The following is a 14,276-nucleotide window of genomic DNA, read 5'->3' as shown; positions in this document are numbered from 1 at the left end:
TTTTGTTTTTTTCTAAAATAATTTTTCTATATATAATATTTTTATTGTTTCAGTTAAACCTGATGCTCCAGAACCACCAAAGGCAGATCGCATTACCAAGAATAGTGTTACTCTCAGCTGGAGACCACCACGTAACGATGGAGGCTCCAAGATCAAGGGTTATATTCTGCAAAAGAAACAAAAGGGCGAAACTGACTGGACCGACGTCAATTCCATACCAATTTCCGGTAACGTGCACACCGTACCAAATTTGAAGGAGGGCGAAGAATACCAATTCAGGGTGATTGCTATCAACGAAGTAGGACCATCTGAACCGAGCAAACCCAGCCAAATGATTCTGATCGAAGAACAACCAAATAAACCATGCATGGATCTCGGCGGTGTACGTGATATCACCGTTCGTGCTGGTGAAGATTTCAGCATTCATGTACCATACGTTGGTTTCCCGAAACCTGTTGCGACTTGGTTCGGAAACGACAAGATCCTGGATGAATCTGACAGCAGGGTATTCCCACAGTTGGCTGATGATTACGCCAGTGTCATTGTAAAGAATTCCAAGCGCAACGATAGCGGACAATACAGGCTGCAACTGAAGAATCCATCAGGTTTCGATACTGCTACGATCAATGTGCGTGTATTGGATAGGCCAGGAAAGCCTGAAAATCTTAGGGCTGATGAATTCGCCGGTGATGCTTTGACTTTATTCTGGCAACCACCTAAAGATAATGGTGGAGCTGATATCACCAACTACGTTGTTGAGAGAAAGGAAGCTAGATCACCGACCTGGACCAAGGTCAGCAGCTATGTTACCGTACCTTTCTTGCGTATTCGCAATTTAACATTGGGTAAGGATTACGAGTTTAGAGTATTCGCTGAAAATCAATACGGCCAATCTGAGCCCGCTGTCACCGCGGAACCGATTCGTGCCCGCCATCCATTTGATGTACCTGGAGCACCAGGTTCTCCAAGAGGAATCGAAACATCCGAAGATTCTATCACTATCCAATGGAACAAACCTCGCCATGATGGAGGCTCTCCTATCACGGGTTACGTGATCGAAAAACGCCTCACCACCGAAGACAAATGGACCAGGGCTGCTCATGCATTGATTCCTGACTTATCCCACAAAGTTATCAATTTGATTGAAAACCACGAGTATGAGTTCCGTGTAGCTGCTGTGAATGCCGCAGGCCAAGGTCCATGGAGTCCAGCATCTGATATAATCGTATGCAGGGCACCACCTTGTGCCCCGAGGATCACTTCTGATTTGAGCATTCGTGACATGGTTGTGATTGCCGGAGAAGAATTCAAAATAACCGTGCCATACGTCGCCACGCCCAAACCTAAAGAGAGCTGGACCATAAATGGAGATGAAGTCATTCAGGATAACAGAATCAAGTTTGAAACTACGCAAATAGCATCGATTTATTGCAACAAGAGTGCCAAACGCTCCGACAGCGGAAGCTATACCATCAAGCTTACCAATTCAGTCGGTTCCGATTCTGCCTCATGCAGAGTCTTGGTCGTCGATAAGCCACAGAAACCACAAGGTCCACTTGACGTATCCGACATCACACCAGACAATTGTTCGCTTGCTTGGAGGCCACCTCTGGATGACGGAGGTTCTCCGATCACCAATTACATTGTGGAGAAATTGGAACCAAGCGGTATTTGGGTAAAGGCTAGCAGCTTTGTTCGCAGTACCCATTATGACGTGATGGGTCTTGAACCAAACCGTAAATACAGCTTTAGAGTTAGGGCTGAAAACCAGTATGGCATTAGTGAGCCATTAGAAACCGACGAACCCATCACAGCTAAATTCCCCTTCACTGTACCAGATGCACCGGGTGCACCTCGTGTCACCGACTGGGATTCTAGCACTATCTACTTGCACTGGGACCGTCCTAACAATGATGGTGGTTCTCGCATCCAAGGTTATAAGTTAGAATATCGTGACGTGGCTGACTCCAACTGGACATCTGTCAGCGACTATTTGGTCAAGGAAACTCATTTCGATCTGTTCAACATGATGACAGGACATGAATACGAATTCAGGGTGCGCGCTAAGAACGCCGCCGGTTTCAGCAAACCATCAGCATCCTCTACAAGATTCAAGCTTAAGGGCAAGTTCAACGTGCCTGCGCCACCAGGAGCACCGAAGGTCGTGAAAGTTGGCAAGAGTTATGTCGACCTTACATGGGAGGTGCCAAGTAGCGACGGTGGTTCTAGGATCACTGGTTATGTTATTGAGAAGCGCGAAATCGGCAGCCCACTTTGGACCAAGTGCAACGAGTACAATGTTACCGATACAAATTACACCGTTCTCAACTTGATCGAGAAATCTGATTACGAATTCCGTATATTCGCCGTAAATGCTGCAGGAAGGAGTGAACCTAGTGCATGCACAACTCCAGTCAAAGTATGTGAAGTTCTTGGTGGTGAGAAGCCAGAATGGGTACGTACCTTGAACAATACCGTCGTTCCATTAGGAAGAACTTTGACGCTCGAATGCGAAGCCTACGGTAAACCTATTGCTACTTATAGGTGGCTGAGAAATGGTAGGGAAATCTCTTTGACTGGTAGATTTAGATATGAAACTAAGGGAAGTGTTGCTTACCTGTACGTCTCCGATGTTCTTGATATCGATGACGGAGACTACACTTGTGAAGCCAGTAACTCGCTGGGATCGGTCACGACCACAGCTCGCGTCAAAGTTGGATCACCACCGAGGATTGAACGCATGCCCGGAGACTTGTACTTGCCAGAAAATGATAATACAAAGATCAAGATCTATTATTCCGGCGACCAACCGCTTGACGTTACACTCACCAAGAACGGCGTTAAAGTTGAAGAATCAGAACACATTAAATACACCGTATTTGATGACTACATCATTATCTTTATCAGAGGCATCAGAAAGGACGATGCTGGAAATTACAATCTCACTGTTAAAAATGATTCCGGATCTGCGTCTGGCAACTTTACCGTATTCATTACCGGTTTGCCTGGTGCACCAATTGGACCTCTCGATGTATCCGACATTACCAAACATACCTGCAATCTTAGCTGGAAACCACCTAGCTATGACGGCGGTCTTCGCATTACCCACTATGTAGTCGAACGAAAGGATATCTCACTGTCGCACTGGATCACAATTTCCTCATCCTGCAAAGATACACACTTCATGGTGCAGGGTTTGACGGAGGGACAAGAATATCTGTTCCGTGTAATGGCTGTGAACGATAATGGAATGGGACCACCATTGGAAGGAACCAACCCAATAAAGGCAAAGGCTCCATTCGATCCACCATCACCACCTGGTATACCTAAGGTTACTCAAGTCGGAGGCGACTTTGTCAACCTTGAATGGACCAAGCCGGAATCCGACGGAGGAGCGCGCGTCCAAGGCTATTGGATAGATAAGAGGGAAGTTGGAAGCAATGCTTGGCAGCGTGTGAACGTTGCAATTTGCTTGCCAACTCAAATCAATATTTCGAACTTGATTGAAGGACGTCAATACGAATTCCGTGTCTTCGCACAGAACATTGCCGGAGTTTCTGAACCGTCCTCAGCTTCATCATCTGTGAAGATCATTGATCCGATGGCAGCCACACCACCAGAAATTATCAAACCACTTAAGAATGCAAATTGCATTCAGAATCACAATGCTCAATTCCAGTGCACTATTATTGGAGTGCCCAAACCAACCATCACCTGGTACAAGGGAGCCCGAGAGATCACCAGTGGATCAAGGTATCATATCTACAATGAAGATGATGTCTACCACCTTACAATTGCCGATGTTTACGGAGAAGACGCCGATGAGTACGTTTGCCGAGCTGTTAATAAGGGTGGCGTAAAATCCACTCGCGCTGAACTTATTATAATGAGTAAGTATTCTTTGTTTTCTGTAATTGCAAAGCACTAACTAACTAACTTATTTCTTTTTTATTAGCTCCACCCAAATTGAACATTCCACCACGTTTCCGTGATACTGCATTCTTCGATAAAGGTGAGAACGTTGTTATTAAGATTCCATTCACTGGAAATCCAAAGCCCAGAATTTCATGGGTCCGTGAGGGAGAGATGATCGAATCCGGCGGACACTACCATGTTGAAGTTAAAGACAGACACGCAATTCTTACGATTCGCGATGGTAGCAAACTAGACAGTGGTCCATACAGGATAACTGCTGAGAATGACCTTGGTCAAGACTCTGCTATCATTAAAATTCAAATTAGCGACCGACCAGATCCACCTAGATTCCCAACTGTTGACAGTATTGGTGTTGACTCCTTGGCTCTGTCTTGGAAGGCACCATTGTGGGATGGAGGCAGTAATATCACTAATTATCTGGTCGAGAAGCGTGAACACAAACTGCAAACTTGGCTTAGAGTTGGTAACACCAGATTTACAACAATGGCCATTAGTGGTCTGGCACCAGGACATCAATACGAATTCAGAGTTTATGCTGAGAACGTATACGGACGCTCCGAACCATCTGAAATGAGCACCCTGGTAACCACCAAGGATACAGGAAAGAAGAAGGAACAGAGAAGAAAGTACGAAGTCGACGAGAACGGCAAGAAGATCCGTTCATCTCACAAAGAGCCCATTAAGGACTACGATCAATACGTATTTGACATCTACTCGAAATTCGTACCACAACCCGTTGAAATTAAGACCAGAAGTGTTTATGATGATTATGACATTTTGGAGGAGATCGGTACCGGTGCATTTGGTGTTGTACATAGGTGCCGTGAACGCAAGACCGGTAATATTTTCGCTGCCAAATTCATTCCTGTTACCCATGCCATGGAAAAGGAGTTGATTCGCAAAGAAATCGACATTATGAATCAATTGCATCATCCCAAACTCATCAATCTTCACGATGCCTTCGAAGATGATGACGAGATGGTACTTATTTACGAATTGTAAGTTTTCATAGCGTAGAATGATATCTTTAAGAAAAATATTTATATCCATTTTATTTTAGCCTTTCTGGTGGTGAACTGTTTGAACGTATCACTGCTGAAGGATATCAAATGTCCGAAGCCGAGGTTATCAATTATATGAGACAAATTTGCGAATCTATCAAGCACATGCACGAGAAGAATATCATTCATTTGGATATCAAACCAGAGAATATTATGTGCCAGACTCGCAAGAGTACAAACATCAAACTCATCGATTTCGGTTTGGCCACCAAGTTGGATCCAAATGAAGTTGTCAAAATTTCGACTGGCACAGCTGAATTTGCTGCTCCTGAAATTGTGGAAAGAGAACCGGTTGGTTTCTACACAGACATGTGGGCCGTCGGTGTTTTGGCATACGTTCTTTTGAGCGGACTGTCACCGTTCGCTGGTGAAAATGATATCGAAACCCTAAAGAACGTTAAGGGTTGCGATTGGGACTTTGATGAAGAAACTTTTACTAATGTCTCCGAGGAAGGCAAGGACTTCATTAGGAGGCTTTTGCTCAAGAACAAAGAGAAACGCATGACTGCACAAGAGTGCTTAGTCCACTCTTGGCTGACTGGAGACCACAGCAAGAAAACAAAGATTATCGAACAATCCAGATACTTGAAACTACGTGACAAGATTCGCTCCAGATATGAAAACTGGGATTCGTTCACCCTGCCAATTGGCCGCTTATCTAATTATTCGTCGCTACGCAAATTACTTATGGAGAAATATAAGATACACGACACATATTTCGGTGAGTATTTTGATAATTATTTAATACATTGTCTACATGCCATTTATTTTAAGATCGAAGACAAGCAGCGCCTAGATTCGTCATTAGGCCACAAAGTGCATTCTGTTATGAAGGACAGAGTGTTAAATTCTACTGCAGAGTTGTTGGAATCGCAACACCAACTTTGAGCTGGTACCACAACAACCAAGAACTTAGGCAGAGCGTTAAATTCATGAAGCGCTATGTCGGCGATGATTATTACTTCATCATTAATAGAGCCAAGTTACAAGATCGTGGAGAATACGTCATCCGCGCTGAAAATCACTACGGATCCAGGGAAGAAGTAGTATTCCTCAACGTGCAACGTAAGATTTTGAAAAAAATATCGATGGATGGTGGTTTAATTATAATTCTTGTTTCGATTTCAGCATTGCCAAAGGTTGTACCAGAGTACAGACCAGAAACACAACCGACTCGCAGAAGGGAACCGCTTCCGTACACATACTGGCAGGAAGAACAAGAATGCGCTCCCAGCTTCACCTTCCTGTTGCGTCCGCGTGTTATGCAAGCTAAAGACACCTGCAAGCTGCTTTGCTGTCTTAGCGGCAAGCCTTTCCCCACCGTTAAATGGTACAAGGACAAACGCGAACTTAGCAAATACGAATACTCCATGTCACATTCTGATGGTGTGGTTACAATGGAAATCGTCGGATGCAGACAATCTGACTCCGGTAGATACAGCTGTGTAGCCACTAATGCACATGGCACGGACGAAACCAATTGCGTAGTCATCGTGGAAGGTGCCAACGAGACAGACGAACAGAGTCAATTGGCACACAAGTTCCTCTATTCTGGAGATCGCAAATATATCGAGCAACCCATAAAACCAGCACCTATCCCTGTGACTATCAAGAAAAATATTACACAACAAAGGCCGAATAGTTTGAACTTGTCGTCTTCTTCGGCAAGTTTAAATGTTAACGACAGGTCCCCGAAAAGGTATGGCGGTAGGTTGGATTCCACCGGCACAGGTAGTCCGAACAGATCCAGGAACTCAACTAAGGAATTAGCCCGTATGTATTATGAATTAATATGTTCTTAGAAAATAATAATTATTATATAATTTTTTAATTAATATATTTTTCTAAACAGTCCCACCAGATGATTCCACGATGTGCGTTCCCAGATTCTCCAAGGAATTGAAGGATTTGACTGTCGCCGACGGCGAATCCTTGACATTGACCTGCCACGTGAAGGGTGATCCCGAACCCCAGGTCACCTGGACTAAGAACAACAAACCATTAAGTTCCTCAGAAGTAGTAGATCTTAAGTATAAGAACGGAATTGCTACCCTATTAATCAACGAAGTGTATCCGGAAGACGAGGCGGTGTACGCTTGCAAGGCTGTTAACTCCGTCGGAAGCGTAGAAACAACATGTAAATTGAGCGTAAAACGTAAGTAAAAATGTATGACGCATGGTAGTCACTTGAAATTAATATTCTTGATCCTGATTCCAGCCATGGGAAATGTGAACGGTAAGAAAAAGTCCGGTGATGATAAACCACCCAGGATCGTGAGTCACCTCGAATCGGCATTCGTGAAGGATGGCGAACCAGTGACACTATCCTGCAGGATCATCGGAAGCGACAAGTTCGACGTTATTTGGCTGCACAACAACAAGGAAATCAAACCGAGCAAAGACTTCAAGTACAGCAACGAGGCAAATATTTATAAGCTGGAGATCGCAGAAATATTCCCGGAGGATTCGGGCGCGTACACCTGCGAGGCGTTTAACGACATCGGCGAGAGCTTCAGCAGCTGTACGTTGAACGTGGTCGTCCCTGGCGAGCAGCCGAAGAGCCCCGTCTTCAAAACATTCCCAATATCCGCGACGGTTTCAGAGGGCGAGGCGGCTTCATTCGCTGCCGAAACCGAAGACGAACCTCTACAGATCAACTGGCTCAAGGACGGAAAACCGATCAAGGAGAGCATCTCCAAGTACAGCTTCACTGCGGACGGAAAACGCTATACCATCAAGATATTGTCCTGCGACTCGAACGACGTCGGCCAGTACCAAGCCAAGGCGATTGGCAAGAAGAGTGAGACCTTGGCAGCGTTCTCGCTCAACGTCGTTCCGCCCAACGACCTCTAAAACGCCCCGACAAGCAATTTTTATTTTTCCTTTTCTTTCGTTTCATTTACTTACTTATTATTTATTAATTTATTTACCCATTATTTTACAACGAACGACTTGCTCCGATTATGTAATTCAACTATCATGTATACTATTCATATTTAAGGAATGAGGAAGATTATCAAACTGAGAGACTGCAAAGAAAATGCAGTCCACAATGCATCGAATCGTTGCTTGGTAGCAATCAGAAGACACGCACCGCCAGCATCCTCAACTCAAAACTTCAACATCTCTAAGGTGCGCTGTCGGAGAATGCATGTCTAGCTTCGATTCGATTTTCTGACACTCATTTCGTTTATAATTAAAACCAAATCAGGAGCAATTACTCTCGAATATAACTTGTACTTTAACTAACGGTATGAAGAGATTATTTAATTTCGTGTGATATTGCTTGAGCCGTCTTTTCATTCAGCCATACTCGATTTATTTAATTTAATATTGTTTACGTTGTTCATACTGCATTGTCGCTTGCGCAAAGCCACACACATACTCTGTATCATATTATGTAAAAATACAAAAAAAAAAGAAAAACAAAATATAAGAGAGAATAATATATATAAATATATATAATAACGTTAGTTAGCTTCATTTATTTTGCATAATCCAACAATATCTCCAAGTTGGGGTTGTTAGTGAGGGAAGCACTCGTATATGGCATTAAGAAATAAATTATGAACGTAGATAATCGGCGGAGTCTCGAGTTTTAGTTGATGGGTGCCAGGAAGGACGACCTCTGAGCCGTAGGCCTGATCGGTATGGTCTCGGATGAGTCAAAGTTGTTCCTATTTTGCAGCTGGTTCCTGTTTGGGTTGCGCGAGGCTTCGATGTGCTCGGCGTTGATGAGCCAAAAAGGCCGGTTCTCCCGTGGCCACTGGTTGAGCCTGTTCACTAGGTCACTGTCGCCTCGGGCGTCCACTGGAATCTTCTCCGTGGACGTGTCCTGCATTCTGTTGGCCAGGTCAATGGTAGTTGGCGCCTCGGTGGTATCTTTAAAGCGACTCGCCAAGCTAGGTCTTCCGATTGGTCCGGTACCAGCGTACGACGGACGCTGTCCATTTGTGTATACAAACAAGGCCATCAAGATTGCAAAACACTTCTGTAAAACCAAAAACATTCCAATTGATAGCTTCCTGTGAACTTTGCTGATATCGGCGTTGCGCCACTGGCAATATTGAACGTTATTTTGAGATATTTAAATGTTTGAATAACTGTGTGAGTTTTTTTTTATGTTCAAACAAGAGAGAGAAAAAATACTCTTGAAAGGTGAATAGGTAGGTTTGCTTACCATTGTGGTGCTGAGGTACTGTTGTTCTTCGTGTGGCAGGTGATCTGGCGGACGATTCGGTGTTTGGAACAGTAATGGTCTGCAAGTAGTGCTGGCAATGTTTATATATGATTTAGCGTGAGCGAGTGCTGGCCGAAGCAAGGCGAGGAAGATGGGCAAACGTCGTAACCAGTCAGCAGATTGGTAGCAGTAAAGCAGCGCTCGGGAAACCCACCACATTTGTTATCTTCTGAATTCCCGTGAACCCCGCGCGCCTCCGCCGCTTTCCCATTGTGTGTTAAGAGTTTACCAAGAAGTTGCGATGGCCAAAACCACAGAACCCGTCTAACCTTGGCCCGGTCGCATTTGCAATTTCCGATGCGCAAATAATTACCGCAATTAAAGCACGCGGGAATCGTGAAATCGTCAATTTACGACGCGATCTCGACTTGTTGTTCAAATCGAATTGATTCGAATCGATTCGACCGATATTTCCTGACGATTGTCTTGTACTTTCCGTTACGTAAATCGGAGTAGAACTATGGCTGGGATTTTTCGCCAGCTCGTTTATTTGTCTGCTTCGGTAGCAAGCAGTGTTGAAACTTGTTTAAGGTATTTACAGGTACCGTTATGGATTTATTACGCTTTAGCAAGGCGGAGGCGGTATTGAGTTTATAGCCTGGCGGACGTCTTTGAATCGTTGTTTGTTTACGGTCCTCGATTTTAATTGTCTCGTCGTCGCCTTGGCCGAAGCTGAACCGGTTTTGAACTTGTCCGTCCGTTGCAAATTGCAGTTTTGTGCCTGGTCGTGGAGCGACAACAGACCCACCAAATTCTCAGGTCATCATATTTCCGTCGGCAATCAACGAGCGACCGCCAACCATTGACTTTCTAATAGATTTTAATGAATGGTCATTTCGGTTTTCAGCTGGAAGACGGCAGGAGCAAACCGCGACGCTCCGCACTCCGAACCAAAACTTTAGGTTCCCTTGATGACATTATTCAGAGTGACGCCGATGATATCTGGTAAATCCAGTACACATCTACTGCTGCTACTTTATGCACAAGTCGTACGGAAATAGAAGCACGTACGAGAGATATTACTATATAAGCGATTCGGTCACATGTCCATTGAAGACTAACCCGTCTGATCATCATGAATATTGACTTGTTCCTTCTGTGCGTGTTCTTGTTGGCCCATACATCAGTAGCCCAGGGTAAGTCATTATTAATTACATTCATCTTTGATTCCGCTGATTACTATATAACGACCTAATGCAGTCGGCAGGAATTGCAAATTCGAGTACACGGGTCTGCCGGGGATTTGTAAGTTAAGCTCGGACTGTCCGTTGGCAAAGAAGCAGAGCCAGCAAGGTATTCGTCCCACAATTTGCGGCTATGCCCAAAACAATTTGCCCATCGTTTGCTGTGAAGGTGATGCCGATTATAATTTATATTGTTACAATCGTTAATGAATATTTAAATCGTAGGTCAACTGGAAGTGAACGAATTTTCGTTGTTGAACTTCGAATACCCGACAAGTAACGAAGACATTGTTTATCCAGGAGACAACGCAAACAGAAATAAAATTAGCATCAGCGAACAAAGTGAGTTATCGTAATATATACGCAAAACACATTGAATGAATGAATGAATATACACCTGTTTTAGAATGCAACGAATATAGTAAATCCATAAGTGGAGAGTTTCAAATTTTACCTCTGATTGCCGGTGCTTTACCGACGAACGTGAATATCACAACTTGCGACTTTGATGGAGTTGCGCTTATTGTGGGGGGAAGTCCTGCGCAGCTTGGGGAATTCCCTTTCATGGTAATTCAGATGGGTTTCGTAAATAGAGAGTTAATGTTTATCGTTTTCTAGGCAGCCATCGGTTACCAGGATTCTGACGAAGTGAAATGGTATTGCGGGGGTACTCTCGTAAGCGATAGATATGTGATAACCGCAGCTCATTGCACCTACCACAGAACTCTGTAAGTGATTAGACTTTATTCTTTCGTCTTATCTTCTTGTTTATGTTCCGCGTTATCGTAGCCTGTCGAAAATATGTTTATATAAACTCTGACGAATGGAGTTTGTGATAAAAGAATCAAACAAACAACACATTGGCTTTCTGTTTAGGGGCTCCCCGGTGAGGGTCCGATTGGGAGAGCTAGATTTAGCCAAAGACGACGAAGGCGCGTCACCGGTTGATTACGATATTGACAATATTATCAGTCACCCTGGCTATAAACGCAGCCAAAAATACAATGACATTGCCTTGATGAAACTCGGCAAGAAGGTGCAGTTCAACAAGTATATTAGACCAGCCTGTTTATGGAGCAGTCCAGAACTTAAGCAACCCACGGCATTCGCAACGGGCTGGGGTCTCACATCCTTAGGTTGTTTTAATACTAATAACTATAAAATGTGAATGAATGAGTTAATCAATTTCTTTATTCGGCAGGCGGCGATTCAAGCGATGTTCTGCAAAAAGTGTCTTTAAATATTATACAAAATAACCACTGTCAGAAGGTCTACAACAACTCCAGAGGCTTGCCTAATGGTGTTTTGGACAATATGATATGCGCAGGTGAATTGACTGGAGGAAAAGACACATGCCAGGTAAAAGAATTCGACGATAATTATCTTTGTTCTCTAAATATAAACTGGTTATTTTCTCATATCAGGGCGATTCAGGTGGACCGCTATTTGTGACTAAGAAGGATAACCAATGCGTATTTTATTTAGTGGGAATTACGTCTTTCGGAAAAAGTTGCGCAGTCAACAATACACCTGCTATTTACAGTAAAGTCGCTTCGTTCGTCAAGTGGATAGAAGAAACAATTTGGTGAAACAGTCGACAAAGTCTACAGGACTACAGAACAATCCAATACGCTACTACTACTAATTACTATTTAAGAGAACACTAAACAAACTAAACTTAGCGCAGTTTATTGCAATTAAGGTGATCTGTTTTCACTAATCACTGCTTATATCGAGCGCGATGAGCGGGATTTTGGTTAGGTGTTTTGTTGTTCATCCAAAAGCAACATCTTAATACTATGATCCTATAATGAATTCTACTTTTGAATATACCATTTATTTACTTATCATTTTGAAAATTATTACAATTATTAAATAAAACAAATGGTGTTTCTATTATATGTTTATATACCACATTAAAATGTCACAGCGATTCTGATGAATGTAAAAGTTGTACGGAAACACGAATCTCGCGTTCTTGTTTGGCTAGGAATTTATTTAAAAGTTTGACTAGTATCGTAAGATTAAGGCCATTCTTCAATATCATCCAGGTTATCGTGGATGGTGTTCCAAACAATTCCGTCGCCGGACGGTGCGTGTCTGGATGGTAACAAAACGTGGCGTAACCATGACCTACCATTGACCAAACCTAGAAACAGTCTCCAATTCTTCCGCGTACCGAAATCGAAAGGATTGACGTATGTCCGACCTAACAACTCGAAGCGAGCAGTTTCGGCTTTGTTGATATTGGCTTCAATGCTTGTCTCTCCTTTGCAAATCAATTGACTATGCCATGCCACCAAACCCCCCAGCGCTATGAAAACCCCTAATAACGTCTCAAAACTTAGTTAATATGTTTCTAATAATTAATTATATGTATATAAACGTACCGCAATTAATGAGACCCATGAACACAACTGCACGCCTTCTCCACAATGGATTCGCAATATTTGAAGGAACATCGAACTTGGTGACCAGGAAGTCTGGGAATTCTGTCTAAAAGGAGTCTAGAATTAAAACGACCAATTCGATCTGATAATCATTACCACGGGAATCAAGGCGCCGGTTTGGTTAATCTTCACCGGATGTCCCTCTAATTCTGGATCAACGTGTACCAACCACAGTTCATTGTAAGCGAGTTCGGCTCCGAAAATAATTAAAAATAAGACACCGACTACCATGTAAGCCATGTACATAAAAAAGTATCGATGGTTGTTGTAACCAACGCAATTATTCAACCAAGCTGTAAATATTAAGGAGAAACGAGATCTACAAAAAATATGTTTTACGGTGCACATCGCAAGTGTAATAAAGGATACGGCAGTGATGATCCATCTTAAGAATACACTTGTTGCAAACAGAGCAGTGGTGCGTTCTGGGAGGTTTTGGTGCTATGCACTTCTTACAAATACTCACAGCTTCATATATCAGTTCACCCTGCAATTCGTTTATGTAACATTTTAAATTGCTACTAGCAGGAAGGCACAAGAGCTATCCAATAAATGTTAAATACCTGAGGTGGATATCCTGGATATGTAATAACAGCCATATAATAATGAAATGAGATGTTCATGAGTAGCCAATGACCAATGATAACTAGAATAATGCAAACTGCAGGGTTCCTGTCCCACCAATAGGGCAGCCCTAGCCAATATGCAATGAGCACAACAGCAGCTGTTAGACAAACAACAGCAACAACAAAAATCTGGAAGAACTTTGTTTATTTATATTTAATAATTTTAGAGACCAATTGGCCCTCAACCGATCAACAACTTACTGGACCTATGACATAAGTAAAGTTGTCAACGAACCAAAAGAGTGGCTCCATACAAACATCTGCACAGTAACTGGCATCCACAAAATGATTATACTGAAAAGACTTGAGAGTATATGCAGATCTGTAGAGGAATGTTTTGAATACATCACTGAAACATTGTTACTAAACAACAACTCTATATAATCCTGTTGGCATATACTCACTAGCAGGACTTTGGCAATGTAATTAACTTCCAAACAATACTTTTCATTTTCACAACACACATTTTACACTCGCAGTAACACTTTTTACTTATTTTTTCCCTTTAAAATTTTCGTAGCTGTATGGTACATGTTTTTAAATAAATAATCCAAAGTACATATATATAAACTGTCCGTAAATGCATGATAATTATATTTATACATTCATATCACAACCAAAATACTCAATTCCTTGAAAGGTTATATATCCTGAGCGGAATCAATATTACAACCAACGTGTTACAGAGACCCAGCTTCTTCTTACTCCCTTTGTAACATGCGCTAGACTTTAACACGCACGACAAAAAAGTTGCCTATAGTTTTAGCAATAACTGTAAG

The 14,276-nt window shown here is 42.7% G+C and overlaps 4 protein-coding genes across 15 annotated transcripts in view; 2 read left to right on the top strand and 2 right to left on the bottom strand.

Annotated features, from left to right (window-relative positions):
- LOC108559213 (twitchin) overlaps positions 1 to 8,423 on the top strand; it is a 36,548-nt gene extending 28,125 nt beyond the window's left edge. For all 8 annotated transcript variants that reach the window (XM_017916410.1, XM_017916412.1, XM_017916408.1 and 5 more), the window contains 7 exons: positions 54 to 3,890; positions 3,956 to 4,934; positions 4,997 to 5,718; positions 5,772 to 6,062; positions 6,126 to 6,770; positions 6,850 to 7,152; positions 7,216 to 8,423. In XM_017916410.1, the coding sequence (XP_017771899.1) occupies positions 54 to 3,890; positions 3,956 to 4,934; positions 4,997 to 5,718; positions 5,772 to 6,062; positions 6,126 to 6,770; positions 6,850 to 7,152; positions 7,216 to 7,850 (7,412 nt within the window). In that variant the 3' untranslated portion in view covers positions 7,851 to 8,423. The remainder of the gene's footprint in view (positions 1 to 53; positions 3,891 to 3,955; positions 4,935 to 4,996; positions 5,719 to 5,771; positions 6,063 to 6,125; positions 6,771 to 6,849; positions 7,153 to 7,215) is intronic.
- A 39-nt stretch (positions 8,424 to 8,462) lies between these two features.
- Positions 8,463 to 9,499, bottom strand: LOC108559218. The gene is made up of 2 exons (XM_017916419.1): positions 9,178 to 9,499; positions 8,463 to 8,988 (listed from the first exon to the last, which is right to left on the bottom strand). The coding sequence occupies exons 1-2, from the start codon at positions 9,394 to 9,396 to the stop codon at positions 8,596 to 8,598; spliced, it is 612 nt and encodes a 203-aa protein (XP_017771908.1). The 5' UTR covers positions 9,397 to 9,499; the 3' UTR covers positions 8,463 to 8,595.
- A 108-nt stretch (positions 9,500 to 9,607) lies between these two features.
- On the top strand, positions 9,608 to 12,196 carry LOC108559215 (venom protease-like). Of its 2 annotated transcripts, none has more exons than XM_017916414.1 (9): positions 9,608 to 9,768; positions 10,085 to 10,373; positions 10,438 to 10,590; positions 10,647 to 10,763; positions 10,828 to 10,988; positions 11,040 to 11,149; positions 11,298 to 11,557; positions 11,623 to 11,780; positions 11,846 to 12,196. In XM_017916414.1, the coding sequence occupies exons 2-9, from the start codon at positions 10,313 to 10,315 to the stop codon at positions 12,008 to 12,010; spliced, it is 1,185 nt and encodes a 394-aa protein (XP_017771903.1). In that variant the 5' UTR covers positions 9,608 to 9,768; positions 10,085 to 10,312; the 3' UTR covers positions 12,011 to 12,196. The 2 variants fall into 2 exon arrangements, with proteins under 2 accessions (XP_017771903.1, XP_017771902.1); XM_017916413.1 differs by lacking the exon at positions 9,608 to 9,768 and adding an exon at positions 9,775 to 9,996.
- A 118-nt stretch (positions 12,197 to 12,314) lies between these two features.
- On the bottom strand, positions 12,315 to 14,218 carry LOC108559216 (probable palmitoyltransferase ZDHHC16). Of its 4 annotated transcripts, none has more exons than XM_017916417.1 (7): positions 13,902 to 14,218; positions 13,699 to 13,846; positions 13,435 to 13,626; positions 13,241 to 13,358; positions 12,968 to 13,164; positions 12,812 to 12,917; positions 12,315 to 12,747 (listed from the first exon to the last, which is right to left on the bottom strand). In XM_017916417.1, exons 1-7 carry the CDS (start codon positions 13,961 to 13,963, stop codon positions 12,446 to 12,448), a joined length of 1,125 nt encoding a protein of 374 aa, XP_017771906.1. In that variant the 5' UTR covers positions 13,964 to 14,218; the 3' UTR covers positions 12,315 to 12,445. The 4 variants fall into 4 exon arrangements, with proteins under 4 accessions (XP_017771906.1, XP_017771905.1, XP_017771907.1 ...); XM_017916416.1 differs by having other exon boundaries at positions 12,319 to 12,747; positions 12,971 to 13,164; positions 13,435 to 13,635; positions 13,902 to 14,216; XM_017916418.1 differs by having other exon boundaries at positions 12,322 to 12,747; positions 13,435 to 13,635; positions 13,699 to 13,860; positions 13,902 to 14,214.
- Positions 14,219 to 14,276: the final 58 nt, after the last annotated feature.

This window comes from Nicrophorus vespilloides, unplaced genomic scaffold (genome assembly GCF_001412225.1).
Source record: "Nicrophorus vespilloides isolate i.1.1-1 unplaced genomic scaffold, Nicve_v1.0, whole genome shotgun sequence".
NCBI lineage: Eukaryota > Metazoa > Arthropoda > Insecta > Coleoptera > Silphidae > Nicrophorus > Nicrophorus vespilloides.
Note: the sequence above shows the minus strand (reverse complement) of the source record. Positions and strands in the feature narration are given on the sequence as shown.